At 49.8% G+C, this 27023-nt stretch overlaps 1 protein-coding gene across 8 annotated transcripts in view; it reads left to right on the top strand.

The window, feature by feature from the left end:
* ARNT2 (aryl hydrocarbon receptor nuclear translocator 2) overlaps positions 1–27023 on the top strand; it is a 163565-nt gene that overhangs the window by 49224 nt on the left and 87318 nt on the right. For 6 of the 8 annotated variants that reach the window (XM_064480649.1, XM_064480648.1, XM_064480651.1 and 3 more), the window contains exons 4-5: positions 5607–5820; positions 9943–10156. In XM_064480649.1, coding sequence (XP_064336719.1) covers positions 5607–5820; positions 9943–10156 — 428 coding nt within the window. Of the gene's footprint in view, positions 1–446; positions 3400–5606; positions 5821–7850; positions 7952–9942; positions 10157–27023 lie in introns of those variants that run through there. The other 2 variants (XM_064480652.1, XM_064480653.1) reach the window with 2 other exon arrangements.

Genomic DNA, 27023 nt, shown 5'->3' with positions numbered 1-27023 from the left:
GTGCACACGCAGACACACACGTGCAGGAGCCCACACGCCACACACGTGCACACACGTAGACACATACGTGCAGGAGCCCACACGCCACACACATGCACACACCTGTGCGGACACATATGCACGCACAGATGCTCACACACACGCGTCCTGGGGTCCCCGCTTGCAGGGCTCCAAATACCCCGAGGCCCGCCCGCTTCACCACATCCCAGGGCCTCAGCCCTCCCTCCACACCCAGTTCAAGCCACCTTCCATTAGCCTCCTTGGAATTCAAACCGGAGCATCCTTACTTCCCTCTCAGGCGCACCAGTGAGCCTCTGGCCACTACAGACGAATGAAGACTGTTCTGATTCTGTGAGAATCTGGAGAGCAGGAGAGGTGGAGGTTGTGTGCAGGTGGTGGGGAGTCGCAGCTCTGGGAGAGGTTGGCTGAGGCTCGGCGGGGGAGGGAGGCGGCGGGGGCAGAGGTGATGGGGCAGGAAGGTGGGCTGTGCGCCCCCTGGCACGGCTGTGCAGCGTCCCCACCGTCTGCGTGGGCAGCCAATGATGACAGTCACCAGGATCCTAGGGGGTGGTAGGGACGGATGTCTGAGTGTCAGAGGGGGAGGCGTTTTGGCCACAGATGAGAGAGGAACGGGGGTTTGGAGGTGCCTTTCTTCCCAGGCTGGGCCTGGAAGAGACCGCTGGGCTCAACCTCACGCCTCTGGGAATTCCAGTTATCAAGTCACCATCCCATCAGCAGATGGTGAGCTCTCCACCTCCGGGAAAACTGATTACACACCGGAAAGTGTTGCTCTGAAGATGAACCTCCCTGGCTGGTGGAGGCCGGCGTGAGCCCCCACACGCCCCAGCCCCAACCCCTCCCTGCGCGGGCAGCCCTGGACTTCCGGAGGTGGATGCCTGTCCTGCCCAGCAGATCCTGTGTCCCCACACGCCAGGAGGGGCCAGAACCCGTTCATCACGCTGAGCAGTTCAGGGCTCTTCCTGCTTGAGTGGCCCCCGGTCGATAATCTAGTGAGTCCCAGCATCTCCCCTGTGCCTGCAGCTGGGGTCAGAGGTCGTCCTGAATACCGTTTCGTAAGTAGGACAGCTAACATCCCAGAGCCGTCAGCAGCAGCGTCAAAGTCACACATCATGTAACTGCTCATGTGATGGACACATCTGTACATACACGTGTATGTGTATGTGTGTAATGTTCATTACAATAGAAGAGTGGAACTGTGAAAAATAGAAATATCTTTAAGCATTAGATTTATAACTTAGGAACAACCAAGTATTCACTCCCAAACCTTTAATTTTGTCATGCTGTCATCCTGATTTTGCCGTGTTCCCACTCATTCCGCACCCTTTCTCAGAAGCCCCAGGAGACCTTACAGACAGGTTCACACCTGTGACTGTGAATCCACCTACAGTGCGTGGGGCTGTCTACAAACCTGGAATCAAAAGCCCTTGTTGGTGGGTTTTATTAGCCTCTCTGTCACCCTTCACCCTGTGAGGACTGGTTCTCACTGACCTTCCCCAGGTTCCGCCATCATCTGTGTGGCTGTTGCCTGTTCCCTGGGGACACGGTGGCACCTGATGGTATCAGTCCAGAAGGATCTGTATCTTTTGTAGGGCTTCACCAGTGAGCCTCCAACATCATCTAGAAGTAAAGATGTCCACGGTAGGGAAGTTTCCTCAGAATTGACGTTTCCTTTTCCATCACACGCATTTTGATATTTCCTTTTGGTTTGGAACAGTATTTACACTTGTGGCCATCTTTTTTTTCTGGCTCTCTAGGTTGTGATGATGTTTTAGTTTTAATTTTTCCCTCTGAATGTACTACCCTATTTTATTTATAGCTATGATCATCAAAACCCAGTTGATAAGGTAAAAATATGCCAAGTGAGCATGTCCTGCAGAGATCTTTCCCAGCAGAAAAAGTAAAGGATTGCCATGTCCCAGGATTCTCAGTCTGTGCGTCTTAGCTTAGAGAGCTGGGCATTTTGTTTCCAGGTGGGAAGATGCTCAAAGTACTTCTGATGCAGAGAGGACGGCCAGGAGGGAGTAAAGATTACCCTTTCCTGTGGGTCCTCATCTTATCAGTCACGTTGTGGGGGACAGCCCAGACTGGCCATGTGGGCTCTGTTTAGAGCAGGGAGCGCTTCAGCTGAGCTTCTGGCACTGCAGAGCAAACACCCAGGATGAGCACTGCTGACCTTTCCAAACACTCTTCCTGCCTCGACATCCTGAGTTCTTGCGAACCAGGAACGGCTGGCGGGGAAGTTGGGTAGGACCGGGCACAGTGCAGCCTGTGAGCAACCACATTACTAGGGAGTTTAGTTTGAAACGTTTTTGCCATTTCAGGGGGCTGGGGTTGGGATTAGGCTGAGGACACTTGGGAGTGAACCCCACTTCAGGTGGAGCCAGCCCTCTGCCGTCTGGACCAGTCACCCCTTAGTAGACGCTGGGCTCTCGTGTCTGACTTGCTATTCTGATGCCCTTCTTCCCTCGTTCAAGGTCCCCAGTGCCTTCGGTTTTTCTCACACAGAGATTAACATTGGTTTGAATTGCTGGTGCCCAGGAAGCACCAGGACTGTGTGGAGAAGGGGAGGAAAGACCTGTGTCTCTCTCGAAGCCGCCAGGCCTGTCCCCCCAGAGAGCCCTGGGTATCTTTGCCCGTCAGTGTCACCCGGCGTTCCAGCTCTGACTCTGAGACCAGGTGCCGCTCGGCTAAGGAGCCTAGTTCACGTCCTGGTGAGTCAGTCCTCTCCGAGCCTCAGGGTCCTCCTCCCCAAAGGGCGGTCGTGCGGAGCAGGGCGGTAATGGCTGAGAGAGGCCTTTGTGCGCCGGAGGTAAGCTGTAGCAACACGGAGGAAGCGTGTCCCCTGGGAACGGGGGTGACCAGAGGCTGGGCCTCGGCCCCCTCTTAGGAGGACCTGGGCTTTCTCAGACTTCATCTCTCTGTGTTTTGCCTGAACCTCATCTTCAGCCTAACTATGTGGATGCCTTACAGCTGCTTTGCAGAAAACCGTGCCTTGAGTGGCTCCTGGGGGCAGGGTGCCTGCCTCCTTCCCAAGGAGGGAGCATCCTCTGCTGCTTCTGCAGAAGCTTTGGGCGCCAGGGAAGCTGCCCAGCTGGATGCGTCTCTGCGGGTCTTCTCTTCGGGGGCTGCATGCCATGCCTGCCTCGAGCCATCTCGGCTCTCACAGTGCCCCACCCTGCTGCCTAGGAAGGGCTGGCCAGGACAGGAAGGGTGTTCCCTGAAAAGCTGCAAGATCCAGTCTCCCTCTTGATGTCAGGGAGGGGAGGAGAGGCCATGGCCAGGCTGAGCCTGGTACTGCCGGAGGCTGCTGCCAGCTGGGAAGGACTTGAGTGGACACCCTACTCCGAGATCCCCCTGTTCCCCAGCCGAACCCTGAAGGTCAGTTGGCCTGCTCCTCTGCAGAGGGTCTCCTCCTACAGTCTGACACCCTGGCTGGAGGGAACGGATGCTTCTCTTGCACGAAAAGTGCTGAAGACCTTTCCTGAATCAGACCTTTCCCACTGCTGGTTTACAAAGCAAGATGGTGTGTGGCTCTTTTGGAAGTAGTATCATAAGCAGGCGTGCCCGGGTCCTGTCTTGGAGCTGTTGCTGTGGTAGCGCGTCAGGGGCTTGAGCTTGGCTCTGTAGGTTCTAGCACCACTGCAGGGATGGAGGGGAAGTACTGGATTTGGGATTTTAGAAATAGCCGTCTGACCACAGCATGCAGACTGAGGGTGATGAGACTGGAGAAAGACGACTGGCCTGCGGGAGGCAGGTCGCAAGGAGATGAGAAGGAGGGGATACAGATGTGGTACCAGCCACTGGGCGTGGGCCAGGAGCACTGGCCGTGGGCCGGGAGCACTCGGGTGGGCTGGGAGCACTGGGTGTGGGCCGGGAGCATTGGGCGTGGGCTGGGAGAGGGTAAAAGAGACCTGGGAGGTATTTAGAAGAGGTCTGACGCAGACCAAGTATGAGGGAAGGAAGCACTTCAGCGTGTGCTTGCCGCCCTTGGCTCCTCTCTCCTGCCCCCAGCAGGACTCACCCACCTCCGAGCCTCACCTCAAGGCCAGCATAGGGGCGTGGAATATTCCTGTTGGCAGCCCACCCCCGCAGCAGCATCCTCTGTGGTCTGGCAGCCCTTCCAGGTTGTCCTGCTCCTGGTTCCTCGGCCCTCTCCCCCGAGCCCAGGTCTTCCCCTCCGTCCGGGCCTGTCTGTTCCTGCCCACAAATGCTCCGTCCCGGTTGCAGCCCTTTCTTTGATCTCACTGATCCTCCTCCCAGGACATGTCCCCTTTACTTGCTGCCAGATCAGGGCCAGCTCCCTCCCAGCTCCTCCCCGCTCCTTCCGGTCACCCCAGGACCCCCTCCTCCTCTCCTCTCTTATTCTCTCCTACTTCCTTGTGCCTTTAGGAGCATTTAATCACATTCTTTCTTCATTTCCACTGCACGAGGTGATGTTTGACCAGCCTAACTAAACTCTTGAGGACAGGAGTGGGACTTTCCTTGCTTCCTTCGTCCCTTCCCCTTGGGTGCTTGGCTCAGGGCTTTTCCTACAGCAGGTGCTCACCGGGTGCCCAGGTCAGCTCCCCGCAGCCTTGCTCCCCCTTGGTTTGCATGGTCACATGCGACCTGCTTGTAATCAGGCCTGCCTGTTGCCTGCTCCCAGCCTGGGAGGTGGGGGCGAGGCATCGTGCACACACACGGTGTGTGAGGCAGCCTTGCCGGGGGGCTGTTCCTTTCTTGCTCTCAGTGTCGCCCTCATACTTTGAGCAGCTGTGAAACCCTAAATCCTACCACAGACGTGTGATGTATTTCTAGACAGTTCTTCTATCCTAAGGAACAACTTTGTCTCAGTGTCATCGAACTGGGTGGGCTGTTACTCTTTCAGGCCTAGAGACAGAAACAGTCTGCCATCCCTTTTTACTAGTTTTTCACTTAACACGTCACCCAGGCTGATTTCGGTCGTGCCTGGCCATGCTCGGCTGTTAATTGGCTCTCTGTTGTTTAATAAGCCGGATGCACCTGTCCTGTCACTATGCTGTAGAAAATGTGTGAAGGCTTGTTCACAACTTTATGTGAATTAAGTTTGTGGCATGGCTGTCTGCTCAGTGACACAAAGGATGTCCAGGCGAGACGTGCTTCTGACTGTAAATCAAAGTAAGTCACGTATACAAGCAGATGGTCACTGCAGCCCGTGTGTGTGCGCATCCAGCGTGTACGGATTCATGGATTCATGTGGAAAGCGTGTTGGGCTCACTTTGGATGCCTGGAGAATAAAGTCTTCATCCTTTATGCTTATTAAAGGGTACTTAGGTACATGGGAACAGTGAGAAGATTTCAGTACATGTTTAGAGGTGAGATTGGGGCTTCTGTGGAAGCCTGTGCCCTGCCCTCTCCCGCTACACACACACAGACCGTGGCAGACCCTGCTAAGGTGTCAGGGAGCTGCTCTGTCCAAGATGTGTTGAATTAGCCATTGAATTGGCCATTACGGGTTAGTCTGTCTCTTGGGCACTAGGTGTTAATGATGTGCCGTTTATCAGATAGTGACCCCTGGTCTGACCCTTCTCTTTCCCCCCCCTTCCTGATCTTGTGCTTTCGGGAAGAGAGAACCACAGTGAGATCGAGCGGCGCCGTCGGAACAAGATGACCCAGTACATCACGGAGCTGTCCGACATGGTGCCCACGTGCAGCGCGCTGGCCCGGAAGCCAGACAAGCTCACCATCCTCCGCATGGCCGTCTCCCACATGAAGTCCATGCGGGGCACGGGGAACAAGTCCACGGACGGCGCCTACAAGCCTTCGTTCCTGACAGAGCAGGTACCCCGTTCGTCCCCAGCCTGTGCTCCCTTCTCCCCTGGTGCTGGCGTCACTGGAAGGAGAGGGGATGACCGTGTCACCAAGATGAGATAAGCTACATGGGGAAATGGGGTGAAAGGCTGAGCTGGGCGTGAAACCAAGACACGTCGCTCACTAGGAAACTCTTCAGGGGAATGTCTGACTTTGCGTCTTCTGCTCTTTTATCTCCAGTGTCTCTCAGAAAAAGACATTGAGCGTCTGAACAATGTGCTCAGCGTGCTGACACAGGGAAAAGTTAGCAACACCACAGTGCTCGTGTGCTAGAATGGCGGTGGCGGTGATCGTCCTAGCAAAGGTTTTGGTGGCCGTCACCACAATCTTAGTGACAAGGATCCTACCAGCCAGCACTTAGCCAGCCTTTGCCCTGAGCCGGGTCGAAGTCATATCTCTCTGTGCATGACTTCATTTACTCCTTATTCTAAATCCAGAAAAAACCACTGTTACTCATCCCTGCTTTAGAGACGAGGAAGTGAAGGCTTAGACAGCAGCAGCCCACTGCTCGGTGGTGGCCAGGGGTTGCCACAGGCTGGCCAGACCCCAAAGCTGTATTTTTAACAGCTATTATTGGTCTTTGCATAGTTGGGTGGAGCAAACACACAAAATGGTTAGTGGGAAGTAATTTTTTTATTGAAGTATAGTTGGTTTACAAGGTTGTTTTAGTTTCAGGTGTACAGCAAAGTAATTCCATTGTCTATGAATCTATTCTTTTTCAGATTCTTTTCCATTATACGTTATTACAAGATACTGAATATGGTTCCCTGTGTTGTACAGTAGTTTATGTACGTTATCCCATGCTCCTAGCTTATCCCTCCCCGCCTCTTCCCTTTTGGTAACCATAAGTTTGTTTTCTATGTCTGTGAGTCTGTTTCTTTTTTTTTCTTCCTTTGTGAGTCTTTTTCTGTTTTGTAAATAAGTTCATTTGTATCATTTTTTCAGATTCCACATATAAGCGATATCATGATCTTTGCCTTTATCTGGCTTACTTCACTTAGTGATAATCTCAAGGTCCATTTATGTTGCTGCAAATGACATTATTTTATTCTTTTTATGGCTGAGTAGTGTTCCACTGTATATCTGTACATATAGTGGGAAATAGTGTACAACTTGACCGTCCCGTGAGCTAGAAGGCCTGTGTTACGGATCTTTGTTCTTCTGCGTGCTGGTTGGTTGTTGTGCACGCACATCGGCAGACACTCTCAGCTTCTGGTTGCTCATCTGTGGATGAACAAGAGCTTTCTGAATCCAAGGGCGTCTGTTGGATAAATGAGACGATGAAAGCACTTTGTATATGGTGCAGGCAGGGGAAAGGGAAAGTGATGTGTTGTCAGGGATGCAGTTAAGAAATGTTAGGTGTTGTCAAGGTTGAGAGAGAGAGAGAGAGACAGCACTGGCAGGCTGTGGAGGAGCCCCAGCATGTGCATAGAAAGAGAGGGGCAGGAAGGGATTGGATATGAGAACGGTGAGCCTCAGAGGAATGGGTGAGGAGGGCGTGTCAAGATGCAGAATCGTTCATTCTGCTGGAATGAGGAATCTCTTCGTTTCAGGGGAGTTGGATTTGGAAAAAGAGCAAGAGAAGAGGAGCTAACATTTATTACTGTGTGGCAGACATTTCAGCAAGGACTTTAGTCATCCCAGTGCCCACGTGTTCCTGCCTCCAGGTGTGAGGAGGTCTGGCAGTGGACGGACCATCGCTGGGAGGCCACGGAGGACCGTGGTCTGGGGCACGGCGCCCAGCCAACCTTGTTTCCACCTCTGTGAAAGGAACACAGGGATGGCTTCTGCCTCACTGGATGGTGGTCACGGGTAGGGAAGGAAGCAGAGTAAAATGTTTAGCCCCGAGGCTGGAGTACAGTAAAGGATGAATCGCTGGTAGGTAAGCAGACAGAAATGAATTATGTACCTTCTAACCACAGGGTCAGTAAAAACCTTTTTCTCTGCATTTCTTTAATCTTTGCAGAAATCCTGCTGGGTCAATACTTAAAATTAATGCGTTTATCTTTAAGTGACTAAGGATTAAGAAATTGGAGTGAAGAGAGAAGGCAGTTCTGCAAGTTAGATGCATCCCTCCCTGGATTTCTCTCTCGGTCCCTTGGTAGGTTGTTGATGGTAACAGCTACATGTATTAAGCACGTGCTGTGTGCCCAGCCTTTACTAAGTCCTTCACACACAAGGTCTCATTTAACCTTACAAAATCTCATTGAAAAAAAGTGTGGAAAAAACAGAAGCTGAAGACGTTAAGTAAGGAGCCAGAGCTGAGCAGCAAAGTGGAAGAGCACGGCTGACGGTCTCCTTGCTTTTAAGCCTCCCTGCTGGTTTAACTGGGGAATAAAGGCAAAGCTCCTTCTGGATTCAGGGCACAGGACCTTGGTCATGAGCGATGTGCTCCCAGAAGACAAAAATCAAGGGGGAGTGTGTCGAAAGAGGGGCCCGTGATAAGGGTGAGGTGCTGTACCATGAGCCCTTCCCACAGTCCTCGCAAACAGGATGAACCTATGAAAACATAAATGAAGTCGTCAGTGTCCACTTCCTCTCCTCCAGAACCAGGGAATTCTCTATTTTCCCAGACAATTCTCTATTTTCCCAGACAACCTGTGTCATTTTTTACAGTCCTTCCTGTTGGGAAGGTCTTCTCAGTACTGAAAATAAAGCTGCTGACCCAGTCCTCCGAACAAAGCGAGCACCGAGGTGCCGCGGACCAGCAGAAGTGCCAAGCAAGGGAAATGGACAAAATAAACTTTTCCTTAAAAAATGCTTGTGTGGTCCAGTTTCCCAGGCAGAGGATGTTAGAATTCTGACTCAACCAACGGCTCAGAGACACTTGCAAATCTCCCCAGCTTCTGCTCACCAGCAGACCCACGTTTGCTAATCTTTGGGTTCTCCGAGCCCCCGCTAGGGACTGGCACTGAGGGCGGGGCCAGATGCTCCCAGGTCCCGTCTTTTGCCTCCACACAGGTGGCCCTTAGTCTGTGTTAGTCTTAGTTATAGTGGGGCTTCCACGTAAGATTACACGTGAACAAAGGACTCCCAGCAAAAAGTGTTTGACCGGAAGGATCCCTTTGTATTTTGGGGCCTAAACAGTGTCTGGGGTGGTTGGAGAGGTGGCCGTGGACTCCAGCACACATGGAAGAGATAGTTCCCCAAATCCTGCAGGAACGGAGCCCATTTCATTCAGCAGGAAAGGGCTCCTTAGCTTGAAGTGAGAGTGACAGGGCAGGCGGCCTCACTTGAGCTGCCTTTGGGCACTGCAAAGAAAAGACATCTCATTTTAACACAGATGATTTGGCTGCATCTCTGTCCCTCTCCGGATGATGGCACGGCTTCAAGCCGCCCATTCATTGATCCCAGGCAGCTTCCTTCCTGCCTTTACTGACAGTCATGAGCTCTGTGAGTCAGTGTGACTCCAGGGCTGATGCAACTAACCTCTCTTCTCACCGTAAAGTGACATGAACCATGCAAGGCATCCTGCCACCTCCAGGGATTACTCTCAGAGTTTCTTGAGGTGTTGGCTGTCAGAGAGTCCTGGGAGTTGACAGACATGCAGATGGAAGGTGATACTCTGATATCCCTGCCAGCATTCAGCTCAGAAAGTAAGGAGGAGAAGAGGAATAAGAGTGCACTGGCAGTGTGGCAGGTGGTGGCTGGGGAGACACGTGGTCCCTTTCCTCCTCTCATTTCCCATCATCCATCCCTCCCTTCCATGAGCACCGTGTGTACTGGGCCCTTCTGCTCCAATGACATGACTGCAGTTTGAATAGGTAGGTGAGGCCATTCATGCCTCTGGCAACCCAGTACCTTCTAGTGATCACTCTTTGCTCTCTCATTCCCCTGGGCTGGAAATTTCCTCTGTCCCTAAGAGAGGGCTAGTTAAAACAGGGCTAACAGTGTCTTGAGTCGTTGTATCTTAGGGCTAGAATAAGCTTTGTGCATTTTTAAAGCTCATTTTTCCAATGAAAACCAAGTTTCCAAACCTGTCTGTGTATCGCAGTGAATATCTGAATAGAAGTCGAAGGTTGCTAAGACCTTGCTAATTGGCTTGAGTTTGTCCATGCTTGCTTGGTCCTAATCATGATCTTTTCTTCCCAGGAACTGAAGCATCTCATCCTGGAAGCAGCTGATGGATTTCTGTTTGTAGTGGCGGCTGAGACAGGGAGAGTGATTTATGTGTCTGACTCCGTCACCCCGGTTCTGAACCAGCCGCAGTCAGAGTGGTTCGGGAGCACCCTCTACGAGCAGGTGCATCCTGACGATGTGGAGAAGCTGAGAGAGCAGCTGTGCACCTCAGAGAACTCGATGACAGGTCAGTGCGGCTCTCTCTGTGACGCTGTTTGATCCTAGAGAAAAGTTTTTCTGTTAATCAGATCAGGAAGCTGGAGGCCAGAAGAAGTTGCCTAAAATTGGGGGACTTACTTGACTTAGCTTGTGTGATGGCTTCATTCATTCTGTAACAAACAACTTTGTTTTTAATATATCATTTTTTCTTATTTGTAAAAAATTACCTGCAATTAGGGAATATTGCCCCTAGGAGGCATCGTTGACACATTAGTCACAGTCGCATGCTCTGCAGTGAGGGTCTGCCTCCAGCGTGTAATTATTTGTGAACCTGATCATACGTTTATTTCCCAGGCCTTGGTTACCTGAAATGAAGTTTCTTATTGAAACATTTAAATACAGTCAACGCTGCTGTAACACAAAATACGTTGTAAAAAATCACTGCAGCATACAAAATCATGAAATGAAAAACCACAGGGGCTTATGGGGGAAAGTAGGCCTAGCTTAGGAAAACAACGCTCAAAAATTTGCAACCTAATTAAAAAATGGGAGCACAGCTTTACACGTTAAATGGTTAAGAAATTTGTAAATATTACCATAAATATGACACTTGACCTTGAAACTGACTTGAAAGTTACCTGTGGAAATGAGCCTTGGAAGAGCTGCCACTTGGCTGTTGTTGTGAAATGGTGCGAGGACAATCATGTGAAATCAGGCGGAAATCAAAATCCTAACACGGGATACAGATGGGTGTGGCTCATAACACACACGGTAAACTGAGGGAGCTGGTGTGTGCCCGAGTGTGTGCATCTTATGTGTTCCTGTGTGGCTCTGTTCAGCTGGGTACAGTTTTCTGTGTTCATCCAGTATTTCTTGCAGATGAAATCGTGTGTAAGCAAACACAAAATTTGCCTTCTGCTCAGATTGTCCCGCAGTATATTAACGGCATTGGAACAAATTTGCATTTTCCAAACAAGCGTTGCAGTGGAGCTGACTATACCACAACACTTGCACCCCACTTCATAGCAGATCTGTTTGTGCAGCGCATTCTCCCTGCCACCCTGAGAGCTGCTGGGCTCTCATTTACATCTGGGTCTGCCTACAGTGCCTCACTCAGTGCTTTGCACTCAGCAGGCATTCAGCAGAAGCCTGGTGAATAAATGAGGTAGTGCTTTGCTCATGGAATTAGCCGGATAGGGCCACCAGAACAAAAGACCACAGACTGGGTGGCTCAAACAACTGACATTTATTTTCTCACAGTTTTGGAGACTCAAGTCCAAGATCAAGGTGTTGGCAGCTTTGGTTTCTTATGAGGTCTCTCTCCTTGGCCTGCAGACGGCCACCTTCTCACTCTGTGCTCACATGGAGTTTCCTCTGTTCACATGTCCCCAGTGTCCCTCTGTCTCTCTCGTCTTATAAAGACACTAGTCCTATTGGGTCAAGGCCCCACTCTTTTGACTTTGACTTTATTCACCTCCTTAAAGGCCCTCTGTGCAGATATAGTCACATTCTGAGGTCCTGGGGGCTAGGATTTCAACATCTCAATTTTAGGATGACACAGTCCAGCCCATAACATCTGTGATAAGACTGAATCAAGGTTGTCAAAAGTGACAGGATTACAGCCGTTTCTGATCCATAATGATGATTTTCTCAGTGTTGGTCTTCAATGACATATAAAAGGGAGGAAGAAGATAAAGGATCAAGGTGTGAGGACAGAGTCTACGCCACGCTCATCGCTCTGCCCCCTGAAACACGTGACCTGGCAGTGAGCTTTATGTGCTTGTAAAGCAGAGGTGCTGAAACAGACTCAGAGAAAGATACGCTCTGCCATCCCACAGCCTGGGCTGATCTGGAGAACTCCCTGTAGAAATCCTAAGGAACACACTTGTGAAGTTAAATATCCGTGAGGGATGTGAACATAAATCAGCCAGGGGGTGTTGGTGTGAGAGCTGAAATCACCTTCACTGGAAAGAGCTGTCTTTTTCCAGACTTCAGGATTTGAACACAGGATGTGGCTTTCTGAAACCAGTCAGGAGACCCAGCTGGGGCAGTTGGGGGAAGTGATGGTCAAGGGCAGGTCAGGCTCCGGACAAGGGTTTAGCTAACCGGCTCACCGGACTTGGGTGGACACTTCTGTCTGTGGGAAATCTTAATGTGTCTGGTAGCGTTTAAACGGATAGTGTGAACCACATTTGGACAGAAATGTCTTTGGAGTGGACATTGGATGGTGGCCTGGGCAGCTAGAGCTAGTGTAGTGGAGGGGGTCCTCCAAGATGCCAGAGAAGACCCAGTGAATCACCAGGCCTCTGAGCTCTTGTGCCAGGCCCCTCTTAGGAGGAACAAGGTGGGGTGGAGAGGTGGGTCCTGTCCCTAGGGTAGTAGAGAGGACCGGTCTCTTTTAGAGCCAGAGAGTGTCATGGGAATCTCCCAGGAGGTACAACAGAGAAGTTTATTGATCCAGCAAGGGAGAGCTTGGAGCAGCTCACTGCAGCCGGGCTGCCACTGTGGCGGGCCTTAGGGGTTTGCTGGCCCCCAGGACTGGGCCTCCAGGACTGGCCCCCAGGACTGGGCCCTTGGGCAGGAGCTGGGTTTCGTAACCACCCAAAGTGCAGATGTAATAAAAACTTGTAATAGAAAACCTCAGGGATGGTTTGATGCCTTCAGTACTGGACTAGGGTTTCTCAACCCTCCTGTCCTTAGGCATGTTTGGTTTCAGGCCCAGAAAGAGGTGACAGGACCCACTTGGTGGGGAGTCAGGGTGGGAGGGAGGGTGTGGGGCCAGAGAGCCAGGCAGGGCCTGCTAGGGTGGGGGCGGTTTAATGAGGGCAGCCTGGCCCACTTGGTCCGACAGAGTTCCCCTTCCCCGAGCCTCTCGGTCAGGACTGAGTCCACATCCCTCCCACAGGATTTGCAGGGTGGCCTGTACTGAGCACGTGGGGTGTGGCGTGGGCACAGTGGGAGGGGGCCAGACACCTAACAACAGTGGGGCCCGCAGACCCCCATGCCAGCTTGGGGACCCCAGGAAGGTGATGCTTGCACAGAGTTGCAGTAACTGGGGTAGGTGTGATGATGGATTCTTCTTGTGGGATTAAATTTCTCCCCTGGCTGGAGAGGTTTAATGAAGAGTGGGTCAGATGTTTGAAATCTTTTTAGAACAGACACCGAGCATCGTGGGATGGTTGGGCCAGCGCAGGCATTGATTTGTCTGTGAGTAAAAACTGGGATTTAACGATGAGAAAGGAAATGGGTGGAGTCCTGACCCAGCAGCAGCAGCACTGCTGATAAAGAAAGTGCTGGAAAGGGCGTTAGGAGCCCTGTTCTGGTTTTCACTTTGCGATCTTGGCAAGTTCCTTTTTCTCTGACCCTCAGTGTACTTCTCTCAGCCTAGAAGAAATTTCCTAGGACCCTTCCGGCTCTGATTCTGCTTCTTGCCCAAGGGCCCAATATAGCATTTAGTCCACCGATCTAAGAACTGGTGTGGTGCGAGGTCGGAGGAGAGGAGCTAAAAGCTAACACCAGGTTCCTGGCTCCGGGCCACGTGTCCGGGCCACTTGCCCAGGCCCCTGCTGGGTCCGTTCCTGTGAACCCCTCCTTGTGGTTGGCATGGCCTGGGGGCAGGGAGGCAGCAATGGCCCTTGGAAATTCAAGAGCTGTGCAGAAAGCATGTTCATTCTCCAGGACTCGAATTGGCCGTAGCTTGAGGGGGACCCTGCTGAGGTGTTCCTACTCACAAGAAGAGCCTCACTCCTTCCGAGGACTTACTTTGGCAGGAAGGTAAAAGGGATCTGTCACCTCAAGCTGAGTGACTCTGAAAGTAAACCTGGAAAATCTCTCCAAAAACAATGCCTGGGGAGGACGGAACTTTCCCTCTGCAAGGGTGGCGGGGATGTTGAGGACTCTGCGGATTCTAGAGGGTTCTTAGGGCTGGTTGGAGGGCACCAGTGCCTTCCTCCCAATGACCTTAGAGGAAAGAGCAGCCGTGGAACCACCTTGTTCCAGAAAAGCAGCCCCAGCGGGCTTGAGTGAAGGAGATTCATCAGCTCATGTAACAGAAAGGAGTTTGCCGTCTCCAGGCACAGCACGGTCCAGGTGATCAGCCGTTGCTAACCAGAGTACAGCCAGTCCTCATCATTCGCAGATTCAGTTTTTGTGAATTTGCCTAATAGCCAAATTTATTTATAACCCCCCGATCGGTACCCATGGAGTGTTTGAGGTCATTTGTGGACATGCCCAGAGTGGTGACAACCGTGAGTGGCCTGATGCACACAGTCCAGCAGAGCTCACACAGATGACATTCTGCCTTCCTGTTCCAGCCCTCATAACTCAACATGCGTGTTCTTCTTTTAGTATATTTTGTGCCATTTTTTTTTTGGTCCTTTCATGCTTTTTTGTTGGTGATTTTGTTATTTAAAATGACCCCCTAGAGCAGTGTGGAGTGCTGTCTGGTGCTCTTAAGTGTGGGGCAGTGATGCATCCTACAGAGGAAAGACGTGTGTTGGACAAGTTTCATTCAGGCATGAGTCATAGTCCTGTTGACTCTAAGTGAGTTCAGTGTTAATGAATCAGTATGTCTTAATAAGGTGTCTTTTTAAACAGAAACACTCAGAAAACAAGTGAGTCCAGTGGTTAATAAAAATGTTGTGACCAGAGGCTGGTGGGAACCTAACCCTGTACTTCCCATAGGAGCAGTGGTTCAGTATTTGCCAGTTCAGTGTTTGCAATGACTTTGTAGATCTTAACTACTGTGAATAATGAGAAAAAAAAATGTGTATCTTTTTCTCCACCTCCTAGCTTTGTTTAGAAGCTTTATTGAGGTACAGTTGATATCCCAAAAATTACACGTATTTAACATAGAAAATTTAATGAGTTTGGACATATGCACACACCATGGTACCATCACCACCATCAAGTTATTAAACCTTCACCTCTAGAAATTTCCTTGTGTTCTTTTGTGCCTTTTTTCTTTTTCCTTCCTTCCCTTTTTTCCTTCTTTCCTTCCTTTCTTCCTGTCCCTCTCTCTCTCCCTTTCTTTTTTGTAAGAACACTGAACATGAGATCTATTCTTAATATATTTTAAAGTGCGCATTACTGTATCATTAACTACAGGTGCAATGTTGTAGGCAGATCTCTAGAACTTACTCATCTTGCATAACTGAAACTTTGTACCCATTAAGCACCAATTCCCCATTTCCCCCCAACTCCTGGCAACCCCCAGTCTACTCTGTGCGTCTATGAGTTTGACTACTTTCGATGCCTCATATAAGTGGAATCAGGCAGTATTTGTCCTTCTATGACTGGCTAATTTCACTTACCATACTGGCTTCTAGTTTCATCCATATTGTCTCAAATGGTAAGACTTTTTTTAGGGCTGGATAATATTCCGTTGTATGTATAAACCACAGTTCCTTTATCCATTCATCTGTCAACAGACATCTGGGTTGTTTCCGTACCTCGGCTATTGTGAATAATGCTGCAGTGAACATAGGAGTGCAGGTGTCTCTCTGAGACCCCACGTGGCCGTTGTTTTGATTACACACTACGGAAGCGGGGCTGCTCCTGGGCAGGGCTGCTTCTCACCCGGCCCTCCTCGTATGACAGCAGAGGTGTTTACCAGCAGCTCTGTGTTTGCATTCTACCAGCTGTGCCACACCAGCAGAAACACAGTGCCTTCTCCACACTTCCAGCGAGTAACCCAGGACCAGCTCTCTTGGATCAGTGGGCCACCTGCCCCGCCCGACTCCAGTGGCTTGGGAGTCCGAGCCAGGGTGTGAGACCAGGTTCTCCAGCCAAGACATTTGGACCCAAGAGTTGAGGAGATGTGATTTCCCAGAGGAGATTAGCTCACTGTCACTAAAAGGAGGAAAGGGATGCTGGGCAGGCAGGTGGCAAGTTTGCACTGGCTGGAGAGCCAGGCTCAATGGCATTAGAGGTGACCCCATGTGGAAGGATGCGTGCCTCTGGAGGATGGGGAGCACAGTCTCCTCTTACTGGGAATGGTAGGGATATTTGGGTTACAGGATTCTGAGCTGAAGCTGGAGCCAATGTCAGGTATAAAGGAGGGCAGCGATCTGGTAAAAGTTTGGTGGAGGGAGAGGCTGCAAAAATAATTATTGTGGATCACTGACTGACCTGAGCCCCAGCTCACTGTGTGGAAGGAGGGGAACCGAGGAGAGGCCCAGGGCTTTCCAGCTGGTGCCAGCGCCTCTGACTGTAACTGGATGTGCTCAAGGGATGGGGTTCCGAGGGCAAGCAGCACAGCGAGCCCCCCAGGGGAGCACGGCGGGGGTGGGTCCTCCTCTGTGCCTTCCACCGCCTATCCCAAGATCCCCCTGTGGCTGCCGAACCCTGGAAAACCTCGATCCTGGGGAGCAGAAACTGGAGACACCGTGTCAGTGACCTCCAGCCCCACACTGCGTAGGCGGTGCCCAGCTTCCCTGGCTGGGAAGTGGACGTGGAGAGAATATCCGTGGACTTGTCAAGACAACATTTTTTTGGCCTATTTCCGCACTTTGCTTTTCTGCAGCTCTATTTCTGCTTGACTCTCCCTTCATTCGAGGAATTGGGTCAGCCTCTTGGTTCAATATAGGGAGGAACTTTGCAATAGTTAGAACTATCCAGGGTCATAAAAGTGTAAGCCAAGGGTGAACTACCCTTCCTCCCTTCCTTCCTTCCTCCCTTCCTTCCTTCCTTCCTCCCTCCCTCCCTTCCTTCCTTCCTCCCTTCCTCCCTTCCACCCCTTCCTTCCTCCCTTCCTCTCTCCTTTCTTTCCTTTCTTCTTTCCTCCCTCCCTCTTTCTTTATCCAGTCATTACTCTGTTTAATCGTTTATTCATCCATTCAAGAAATACCTGTTTTCCACAGTCACAGAAAGCTCATCTGGGCTGCATCTCTTCCCGAGTCACTAACAGGAGTTTCCAGCTGTTGTCAAATGAATGGACCCCCATTTCCTAACCGTTCCAAACCAGATTCTTTGTGATAATTTAGGGAGAGCCCCAGCCAGGTTGGTCCCTGAGGGCTTTGGCCGGAAAGCCCCTGTGCATGATTCACATGTCCCAATCAGCTGTGATTAAGCTTCCCTATCTCCCCAAGAGCTTTGCTGAAGTCCAGAGATACTTTCAGCCTTGGGTCACAGGATTTGGCTGGGCCATGGTCTGGGCACAGATAGCAGCTCACCAGGGAACCGTGCTCCGCCCGCTCTGCTCATTGACCTGTCATCGCCCTGCGTTTCTGGGAGAGGTTAAAGGTGGTGCATTCACTCCGCAGTCTCCCTGCTTGTCTGCGAGAGGAGACATCTGTGGGTCACTGGGCACATTTTGCTTTTATTTTCTCATTCAACCCACAGTGAAATACTAACTGTAACCAACTCTCTTACATTTTTATAGCACGTTTTTACTGCTTTAGTGGAAATGAACCCAGGCTGCACTTTAGAATCAGTCACGTGGGGAGATGTGACAAGTACACCTGCCCAGGATCTGGGGAGGGTGTTGGGCACTGGTACTTTGTAAAAACTTCCCGGGTGACCTTGATGCACAGGTGGGGTTGAGAACCCTCACTCCTCTGGACCTCATTATAGTTCTATGCGTGAAGGGGGATTTGACCCCACTTCACAGGTGAGGATCTAGAGGCTTAAAGTCACTGAGGGCTCCCAGGGCCACTCAGCTAAGGTCCAAAAGCGGCTACAAATGGCGCTCTCATCAATGAAGACAAAGCTTTTGTCTCCTGGGGAGCATCTGGATACAAAGAAGCCTTGAAAGCCTTGGCATGGCCTGATGCAACAAGTGCAGTCAGAGTAGCCCAACCCTGAGCTTTGGGGACCCCAACTCACAGACGGCAAACAGAGCAGCACTCAGTGCGCACGCGACTGGGTAAATGGTGTCAAAGCTTTAAGACTGAAGTCAGATGCCCCAGGGGTCTCCAAGGTCCTGCATGGTCTAGTGCAGTGGTTCTCAAGGTGTGGTCCCTGGTCCAGCAGTATGAGCATCACTTGTGAACTTGTTAGGGATGCAGATTCTTGGCTGAACCCCAAACCAATTGAATCAGAAGCTGTGCGGGCCTGCTAATCTGTATTTTCACCCACCCTCTGTGTCATTAGGATGCACGCTGAAGTTTGAGACCCACTGATTGAGGGAAACAATCCTTGTTTTTCTCTTTGTGGTTTGATAATTTTCTTTTGTATTAGCCTGGTTTCTTTTTGGGTTTTATGACTCTATTGTATGCTTTTAATTTGTGGTTACCTTGTCTTTCAAGTATGTTAACCCACTACTACATCTGTTTGCTTTAGACTGGTAGTCGTAGGCTCAAACACATCCTAAGATGAACGAAAAGAAAACCTACGTTTTCTTGCTCCCTTCTCCCACCTTTTCCGACTTTGATGTCCTCTTTTACATCTTCATGTTTATTTTCTTGCAGCTTATTGTAGTTATTGCATTTCCAATTATGGTTTTCTCTTTTCTATAGCTTCCTGCTTCATTTCTATTTAGAGTAGACCTTCCAATAGTTCTTGTAGGATTGGTTTAGTATTGCTGAATTCTTCTAGCTTTTGCTTGTCTGTGAAATTCTTTATATCTCCTTCTGTTCTTTTAAGGATAGTCTTGCTGGGTAGGGCCTCCTAGGTTGCACATTTTTCTCTTCAGGACTTGGGAGTATATATCCTGCCACTCATTCTGGCCAGCAGTATTTCTGTAGAGAAATCAGTTGAAAGCCTTATGGGGGCTCCCCTGTAACTAACTGTTTTTCTCTTGCTGCTTTTAAAACCTTTTCTTTATCTTTAACTTTAGCCATCTTACTTATGATACGTCTTGGTGGAGGTCTCTTCTGGTAAGATCTAGAAAGAGTGCCGTGTGAACTAGTGGCACCTGCATCTCCTGGGAGCTCCTTAAAATGCAGAATCACAGGCCCCATCCTAGGCCTACTGACTCGGGATCTACAATTTAATGAGATTTATATGCACACTCTAGACTGAGAAGCCCTGAATTAAGAACTTTAGTAAGTTGTGGTTGGGGGTTTGCAGAAGCTGGGGCTGGAGACATCCTTCAACTGCTGGGACTGGCAGGAAGTGGTGGGATTGACCCGGCTTGTATTGCTCAGCTCTCAGGTCCAAGGTTGGGCCTTTGGGGAGAGCAGGTGGAGTAGCAGCCTTTGGAGGTTTGCTACGCTCTCCTTGCTGCCTGGAGCACAGGCCAGCCAGGCTGGAGAATGTGCATGGCACTGAACGGTCTGCAGCCCTGGGACCTCACTCTGCAGTCCCCACGTCGCAGGCTCTCTACCAGGGTCAGGAGGAGGTGTGCAGGGTCAAAAGCTGGTATGTTCCACTGTGGAATAGGAGGAGAGCAAGGAACTGAGGGTGGGCCCACACTGTCAACCTGTGAGGACCCAGGCTAATGCAGAGCGAGCCCGGGCGTGCATGACGCCACAGAAGCAGCATGCACTCCATGGATCATGTATGCCTGGAAACAGAGCTGACAGCTGTCAACATTCAGCCTCGGCCCACCCAAGGCAGCTGGGCCTCCTTCCTGACACTTTGCAGAGGAGGGCAAGGACAAAACTGTGTCGAACTCAGCCACACAGTGGGGTTCCTCAGGGAAGAACGACAGGCAGATAATTGGTCCCCCAGGGGTCCTATGAACTATGAAGTCCACCCCTGTGGTATCAGTTGTGGAAAAAGATGATCTCTTTCCAAATATCAGTCATGAAGGTAACTTCATGAAAACCATACTTGCAAACATATAGCTTATTTTCTTTGGAATACCCAAACTTAGTCTTTGGACAAATGCCAGACTCTGAAATCGTAAACACATTCAGCCCTCTGTTTCTTGCCATATTAGGTAACATAGATAAATGTGGCCCCCCCCCCAAGAAAAACCCCAGTTTTATCTGAGTTGACTATTAACGCTGTTATGGGGTTTCTATTGTTTAAAATAGAAATAAAGTGTTTTAATGGCAAGAAAAACACGTTTATTTGATTCAAGCTCCTAAGAAATTGCCCAACTGTGTAGTCAACACTTGGGCCGCCGGAAAAAGCATTCAGAGTCGAGTTGCCAGAGGTGCTTGGCGGCCGCACGTGAGAGTGAAACCTGAGCGCCGCAAGCTGGTGGTCTCCCGCGTCTCCGCGGTGACCTTCTCGCTGGGAGCCGCAGCCCACCTGAATTTGCTGTCCCAGATGTTGCTGAACTGTTTGTGTCTTTTCTCTCATACTTTATGTCGAAAGATAGTTCATGCATCTGGACATGCGGCCAGCTCGGGCTGCCGGGTTCATTACCACCCTGGTGTCACAGCAGGTAGAGGAGCTGGGCGGTGTTTTCACACGTCACAGATCCCGGCTGGAGGGCCAGCCTCCCTGCACACCGAGAGCGCGCACACCAGCCTGCACGTGTGCTCACCAGGGCGGCGTAGCGGCGAGAGGGGGCGGGCATGGCGTGGAGGGGAGGCTGCCGGGGCACGGCAGAAGGACCCCTGCACGTGGAGTCAGGCGGACCTGGTGGCAGGTATGGTTCGTGGCCCTTTGGGTGAACGACTGAACCTCCTTGGGCCTCCTTTTCCTCACCTGTAAATGCAGACACTAATACGTCCCCTAGAGGACTGCGTTGAAGCACGCGTAGCATGACACGTGGGACAATGCTAATGGGAGCGTTTGAGAACTGTAGAGATTCCATTCCCTTTTAAATAATTGAAAATTATATTTAAGCACTGATATGAATCAATGGTTTTTCCAAACTGTCCATCCTGTTCTGCTTCATTTCTCTTCTTACCCCTCTAGAATGTGTCTTGGGATTCCGGCACTGTTAGGGGAAGATGAGTAGACTTTGACCTTGTTAGTTTTACCCAGTTATCAAAGGACAGCGTTCCCCCTTCCACCCTGTGCCTGAGGACATCCATCCCACGTGCAGGAGGAGGGGAGGGGTGTGCACATGAGCTTGCTGTCTGTCTCTCTTTGTTCTGTTTGTTCATTCAGTCATCCGTTCACTCATCCAGCACACACTTACTGAGTACTGACTCACATGGTGCAGGACGCTGTGCGGAGTGTTGGGAACAGAGTGATGTACAAAACCGATGCAGTCGGGCCCTCGTGGAGTTTACAGTGTAGTGGGGAAGAGGCACACCAAAGAAGTAATCACATATAATACATCATGACAGGTGTTAAGGAGGAAAAGTCCATGTGGACGTTGAGAACAAATAACGTGGGGTCTGGCCTGTCTGGGCAGCTTGGAGAGGACTCCAGATGTTCAGGCAGCAAACCCGACAGGGGGACTTGAGGCACTCGCCCTAGATCTTTCTCTACCCAAGCAATGTTTTAAAAGCTGATTATCTAGAGCCTTTGGTGACCTTTTGTTGCTGCCCTGTATTGTCATTGACATACTTCTTCCAACAGAAGTGAGTTCAACTGGAGAGAGCTGGAGGGACCCCCTCAGTGGCCCCAACTTGTCACAGAGGTGAAGTTTGGCCCCCAGCTTGGGACGTATTCTGCTGTATTGGGGACTGGCCCATCAGGCCTGTCTCTGCCAGCCTCAGGACACAAAATCAGTTTCCAGATGGAGGACTTAGATGGTTGGCATCAGCCACTGTGCCTGCGTTTCTGGAGGCTTCCTTTGGATTTGGCCCCTGAAGCTAGGGCAGGGCGCCCATCCCCTCATCAGACCCAAACTGTTTTCCTGTCCTGGCCTCCCATGTCTGAGGACCTATCGTGCGTTGTCCAGAGTAACAGCTTGTTGGGGAAAAGGTCTAAAGCTGAAGGGCACCCAGCTTTGCAAGTCTCGAAGGGATCTGCCCAATAATGGCAGCGAGTGATTGGATTTTCCGTTTGTACAGAGCCCACTCTGCAGGACAAGCGAGAGGCACACAGCCTCCTGCACAGACTGGCTTCCAGGGAGGCAGGGAGGCAGCCAGGGATGCAAGTGAATTAGCGGCCACCGAGTCTTGTGTTCGCTGTATTTATGCATAACCAAGGGATTTGCCCCTTTGGTGTTAGAGAACCAGCCGCTTCTCCGTCAAGTGAGGGCCTCCCTGGGTGAGTCGAGGGCGCCCTTGGCCTCTGCCCAGGCGAGCGGTGCTGTGGCTCAGTCAGGAAGCCAGGTTTGAGAAGAGCGGGGAGCAGCGCTGCGGTGTTAGGGGAGAAGTGGCTTTTCCTCGGCTCTCAAGAGCAGTGTCTGCCCTGACGAAGAGCATGAGGTTAGAATTCTAAGAGGTCAGCATACACATTTTCCATCCCATTATAAAGGTGTGTGAATTAGACTCTTGCTTCTCATTCATGCAGAGATTTAACCACATAAAAGAACCACTGGTGCATTTCTTTGTGATGCTAAAATCACCTCTTAAAGGTCTCTTCTTCACATGCTCATTCTTGTATCCTGGCTTCTCTTGAGACAAGAACATCCAAGCAACGCTTGGAAAGCAGCAGCTTTGTAAACAAGTTTTTAAAATTCCCAGCCCCTAAAACAGTAGTTCACAATCTCAAGACACATCAGAGTTTTATTGGATGTTTTAAAAATTCTGATGCCGGGGCTTCACCCTGTTTCTCCCTGTTCAACTATGTTGTGGTCAGTCCCGGGCATCTGTATGTGTAAAAGCAACCCTGGTGACTCTAGTGTGAACTAGAGGTTGGGAACAAATGTATCCCAGTGCGCCTGCCACCACCTAAATCCAAATCCAGTCAAATAATACAGCCCAGTCCATTTTACACGGGGAGAAAGATTTCAGCAAGATCAAAATAACAAAGAAACAAAATGTTTAAAATGTAATCAGTTAGCAACACAGTTGAAAAAGGAGCAGCTTCAGCATCTTAGAACGTCTTTGCAAGAGTCTTGATTTCTTAATGAAGTATCTTTTGTCCTGATTTTGATGCTCAAGAAGTAACTAGACAAAGACCTTTCTTCCCCCTCCATCTACAAGAGGAAACTAAGACAAAAATAACCTGGAAGTAGCATGGGTTTTAGGCAGATAAAATTATTTGTAGCTACTTTAGGACATTTGAAAAGACAAATGGAGTCATTGCTTCCTGCTGGTGTGATTTCAGTTTCAGTAATATTCTCACGTGATGGTCATATTTTGTAATGCTTTGGTTAAAAATAACTTGATTGCAAAAGCCCAGGCATGATCAAGAAAATTAAAATAGTTTCCTTCAGCTTCACTAAAAAAGAGACACACTTCCCTCTGAAATGCCGTGACTCATGCCAGATGATTAAATAGAAATGCATGTATAGCGCTGATCTTCTCCGCTCATTGCTTTCTCAGGGGAAGCTGATTGAGGAAAACATCTGCACTCGGTTTTCCCGATATTTTTGTAGATTCTTTTCTTATGCTCCAACGCGGGCCTCGTCTGCAAGTTTTCTTAGGCAGTGGATGGGTTTCAGTTTTCCGCTCTCTGGTGATGACATCAATTACTCTCCCATGAGTTGTTTAGTGTCATTATTATTTTTTTTTTTTTTGGTTGATTGGGGGTTAGTAATTAGGTTTATTTATTTATTTTTAATGGAAGTACTAGGGATTGAACCCAGGACCTCACGCATGCTAAGCATACGCTCTACCGTCCCCGCTACAGTGTCATTCTTTAACCCCGAGTTAAAGGCATATATTCTGGGGACCTGGAATCACAAGAGCTCTGCATTGTGGGGACCTCAGAGGTCACACAGGCCAGCTCTTCTCTCGGTCACACAGCTCCATCCAGAGCACACCTGTGAAGTGGGCACCTGACTCCTTCTAGAATATCTGCAAGCAGCAGAGCTGGCTGTCTCAGCAGAAGCCCTGTCTGCTTCGGAATAACATCCCTGTGCTCAGCTGGAAGCCCCTATCTGGTCACCGCTGCCCCTGTTCTAAACAGAGCAGCTGCTGTGTTTGAAAGGACTCGGGCTCTGCACATGTGCCCAGAACACACGCACACACACGGGCTTGCCCACGGCCAGGTGGTGGGTGAAGAGCGTGGACTTCAGAGACAGAGTCTGCCATGCGCCTGGGTCCTGGCTTGCCCCTCGCCTGGCCAGGCAGTCTTGAACAAGGCGCAGGTTCTCTCTGGGCCTCTGTTTCCTCCTCAGGGTTGGCACGTGGCTGTGCCTAAGACAGTGCCTGACGAGTGCTGCGTGCTCAGTCAGGGCACGTTGCCTTCCTCTCCCTGCGGCCGGCAGCATAGTCTGCGGTGGAGTCCCTGCACACCAAGCCTGGGAGGGGATTTGCGCGCACGCCTCCGGAAAGAGCACCCTGGGAGGAGTGGTCAGGGACAGGCAGCGGAGGTTGGAGGAGGAGCCACGCCAGGTAGTGGTTCAGGAGAGGTCAGCCTCGGCCTGATGCCACCGAGAGCTCAGGAGTGTAAGTTGCACTAGAGTTTGCTTTCCACCTGGAGGAAAGGAAGGTGCTGTCGCTGGTCACAGACCTTGAGGGGTGCGTAAGACTCCCAGGCAACTTGAGGCCAGGCAGCTTCAAAGCAACTCCAAGAACAAGCCTCTAGGAAGATGCACGTGTGAGCCATTGGCTGCAGCATCTTCAGCAGCGGGAGGAGGGATCTGCCAGTCAGACTGCACAGGAGATCCCGGGGAGCTGGGTGGGACGTGAGCAGCGGCCACAACAGCCTCGAAGTGAGGACGGCTGCGGGTGGAGAAGGTGACCCTCAGGCTTGCCCACGAGAGCAGCTGAGGCTTGTCCAAGACAGCCTGACAAAGCAGGTCTCTGGACCCCCACCCCCCACTCTCCCACCTCTCCAGGAGTGGCAACAGCCTGGCCCAAGACTGAGGCCAGCTCCCAGGGCCTGACCACTGAATCTTCATGGATGAGGGAGAAGCCTCCTTATGGGAGGCAAGTTGCATGTTTTTATTTAATCAAACAGGTATCCATTTAGCACGTGTCACTGTGCTAGAAACGGAAAATACAGCAGTGAGTGAAACAAACATGGTCCCCGTCTACGATGGAGCTTTTGGTGTGGCTAGTGGAAAATAGACAAGCGGATGGTCATACAGGGAATGTAGAATTTAAATGGTGATGTGTTCTAAGAGGAAAAAACAGGAGGCTATAAAAACAGTAAGAGGGGACCCTGCTTCCCGTATTAGAAGCGGTGAGCAGAGCGGAGCAGGGAAAAGCCTTTCTGAGGAAATGGTTGTTAAGCTGGGACCTGAAGGATGCGACTGGGGATTAGCAATTTGCAAGGCCTGGAGTGTCAATCACTTCCCCAGCCATGGGACTCGCAGGTGAAAAGGCCTGGTGGCAGGGAAGGTTTTGTCAAGTCTGGGGAGGTGAAGAGGCCATGGAGTGTGACAGGGGGAAGGCCAGGCCAGGGACAGCCACGGAGAACCATCATGCATTTAGAATTTGCTCAGAGTGCAAGACACAGCCCCTGAAAGGACAGTAACATGATCTGGTTTGCGTTTTTATGCATAAAGGCTTTTCTGTGGGGAGGGCTACGTGTGAACGCTTGTATTTTCTGCTCAATTCTGCTGTGAACCTGAAACTGCTCTAAAAAAATAAAGTCTATTATTACACACACACACACACACACACACACACACACACACACACGACTTTTCTGGTGCAGGGAAGGAAATGGATTTATTTAGAATCTAAGAAGGGAAGGAACTAATATTTATATATGACATGAGGTGCTCTGTGAAGTAACTTTACAAATATTTGTAATCTGATCCTAATGACAAGCCTTTTTTTGGGGGGGGCGCATATCACTGTCCAGTTGTTTCAGCACTTTTGTTGAGAAGACTGTCACTTCTCCACTGAATTGCCTTTGCACCTTTGTCAACAGTGTGTGATCTCTGTGTGTACGGGCCTGTTTCTGGACTTGCGGTGCTCATCTGTGGACGTCTTTGTCTATTCATACACTGGTTCCACAGTGTCCCAATTACTGAGCTTTATCATGAAGTCAAGTAGTGTCAGTCTTCCAACTTTATTCCTCTTCTCCAGAGTTATTTTGGCTTTTCTAGGTCCTTTGCGTTTCCATATGCATTTTTGAATCAGCTTGTCTGATCCTACAAAAAAAAAGCATAATGGGATTTTGATTGAGGTTGCGTTAAATCTATAGATCAATTTGGAGAGAACTGACATCTTAGTAACACTGAGTCTTGCGACCTGTGAGCACTGTCTAGCCCTCCGTTTACTTAGTTATTTAATTTCTTTCAGCATTACTTTTTTACTATCAGTGTACAGATCTTGCACACCTGTCAGATTTATCTCTAAGTAGTTTGTATTTTTATGCTGTTGTAAATGGTATTTTTCTCCATATAATGTAGGGCTGAAGTGGTGAGAGTGGACATCTTTGTCTTTTTCCTGGTCATACAAAGAATTCAGTCTTTCTTCAGTAAGTATTATGTTAGCTTAAGTTTTTCATAGACATGCTTTTTCAGCTTGAGTAAGTTACCTTCTACTCAAACTTTGCTGAGTGTTTTTATTAGGAATTTTGTCAAATACTTCTTGTGGCATCTGTCGTGATGATAATACGGTTTTTCCTTTTCTCCTGTCTGTTCATATGATGAATTACATTGTTTGGTTTGTCAAAAGCTAAGGCAATCTTGCATTCCTGGTAAAGTCCACTTGAATATGATGTACTATACTTTCTCCATGTTGTTGGATTTGACCTGCTAACATTTTGTTTACAATTTTTTACATCTTGTTCATGGGGGATATTGGTCTGCAGGGTGTTTTTTTTGTTTGTTTGGTTTTTTCTGGTAATGATTTTTGCCCCACTGTCTTCTCACTTGCATAGACACCTATGAGAAATCTGCTGTCATCTTTATCATTGTTCCTCTGTACAAAATACCTCTTTCTGGTTTTAAGGTTTTTCTCTTTGTCACTGGTATTGAACAATTCGATTATGATTTAGCTTAGTACAGTTTTCTTATATTTATTGCGCTTGGGGTTCATTTAGCTTCTTTGACTTTCAGGTTTATAGTTTTCATCAAATTTATTAAAAAT

Source organism: Camelus dromedarius, chromosome 29, assembly GCF_036321535.1.
Source record: "Camelus dromedarius isolate mCamDro1 chromosome 29, mCamDro1.pat, whole genome shotgun sequence".
NCBI classification, from domain to species: domain Eukaryota; kingdom Metazoa; phylum Chordata; class Mammalia; order Artiodactyla; family Camelidae; genus Camelus; species Camelus dromedarius.
Note: the sequence above shows the minus strand (reverse complement) of the source record. Positions and strands in the feature narration are given on the sequence as shown.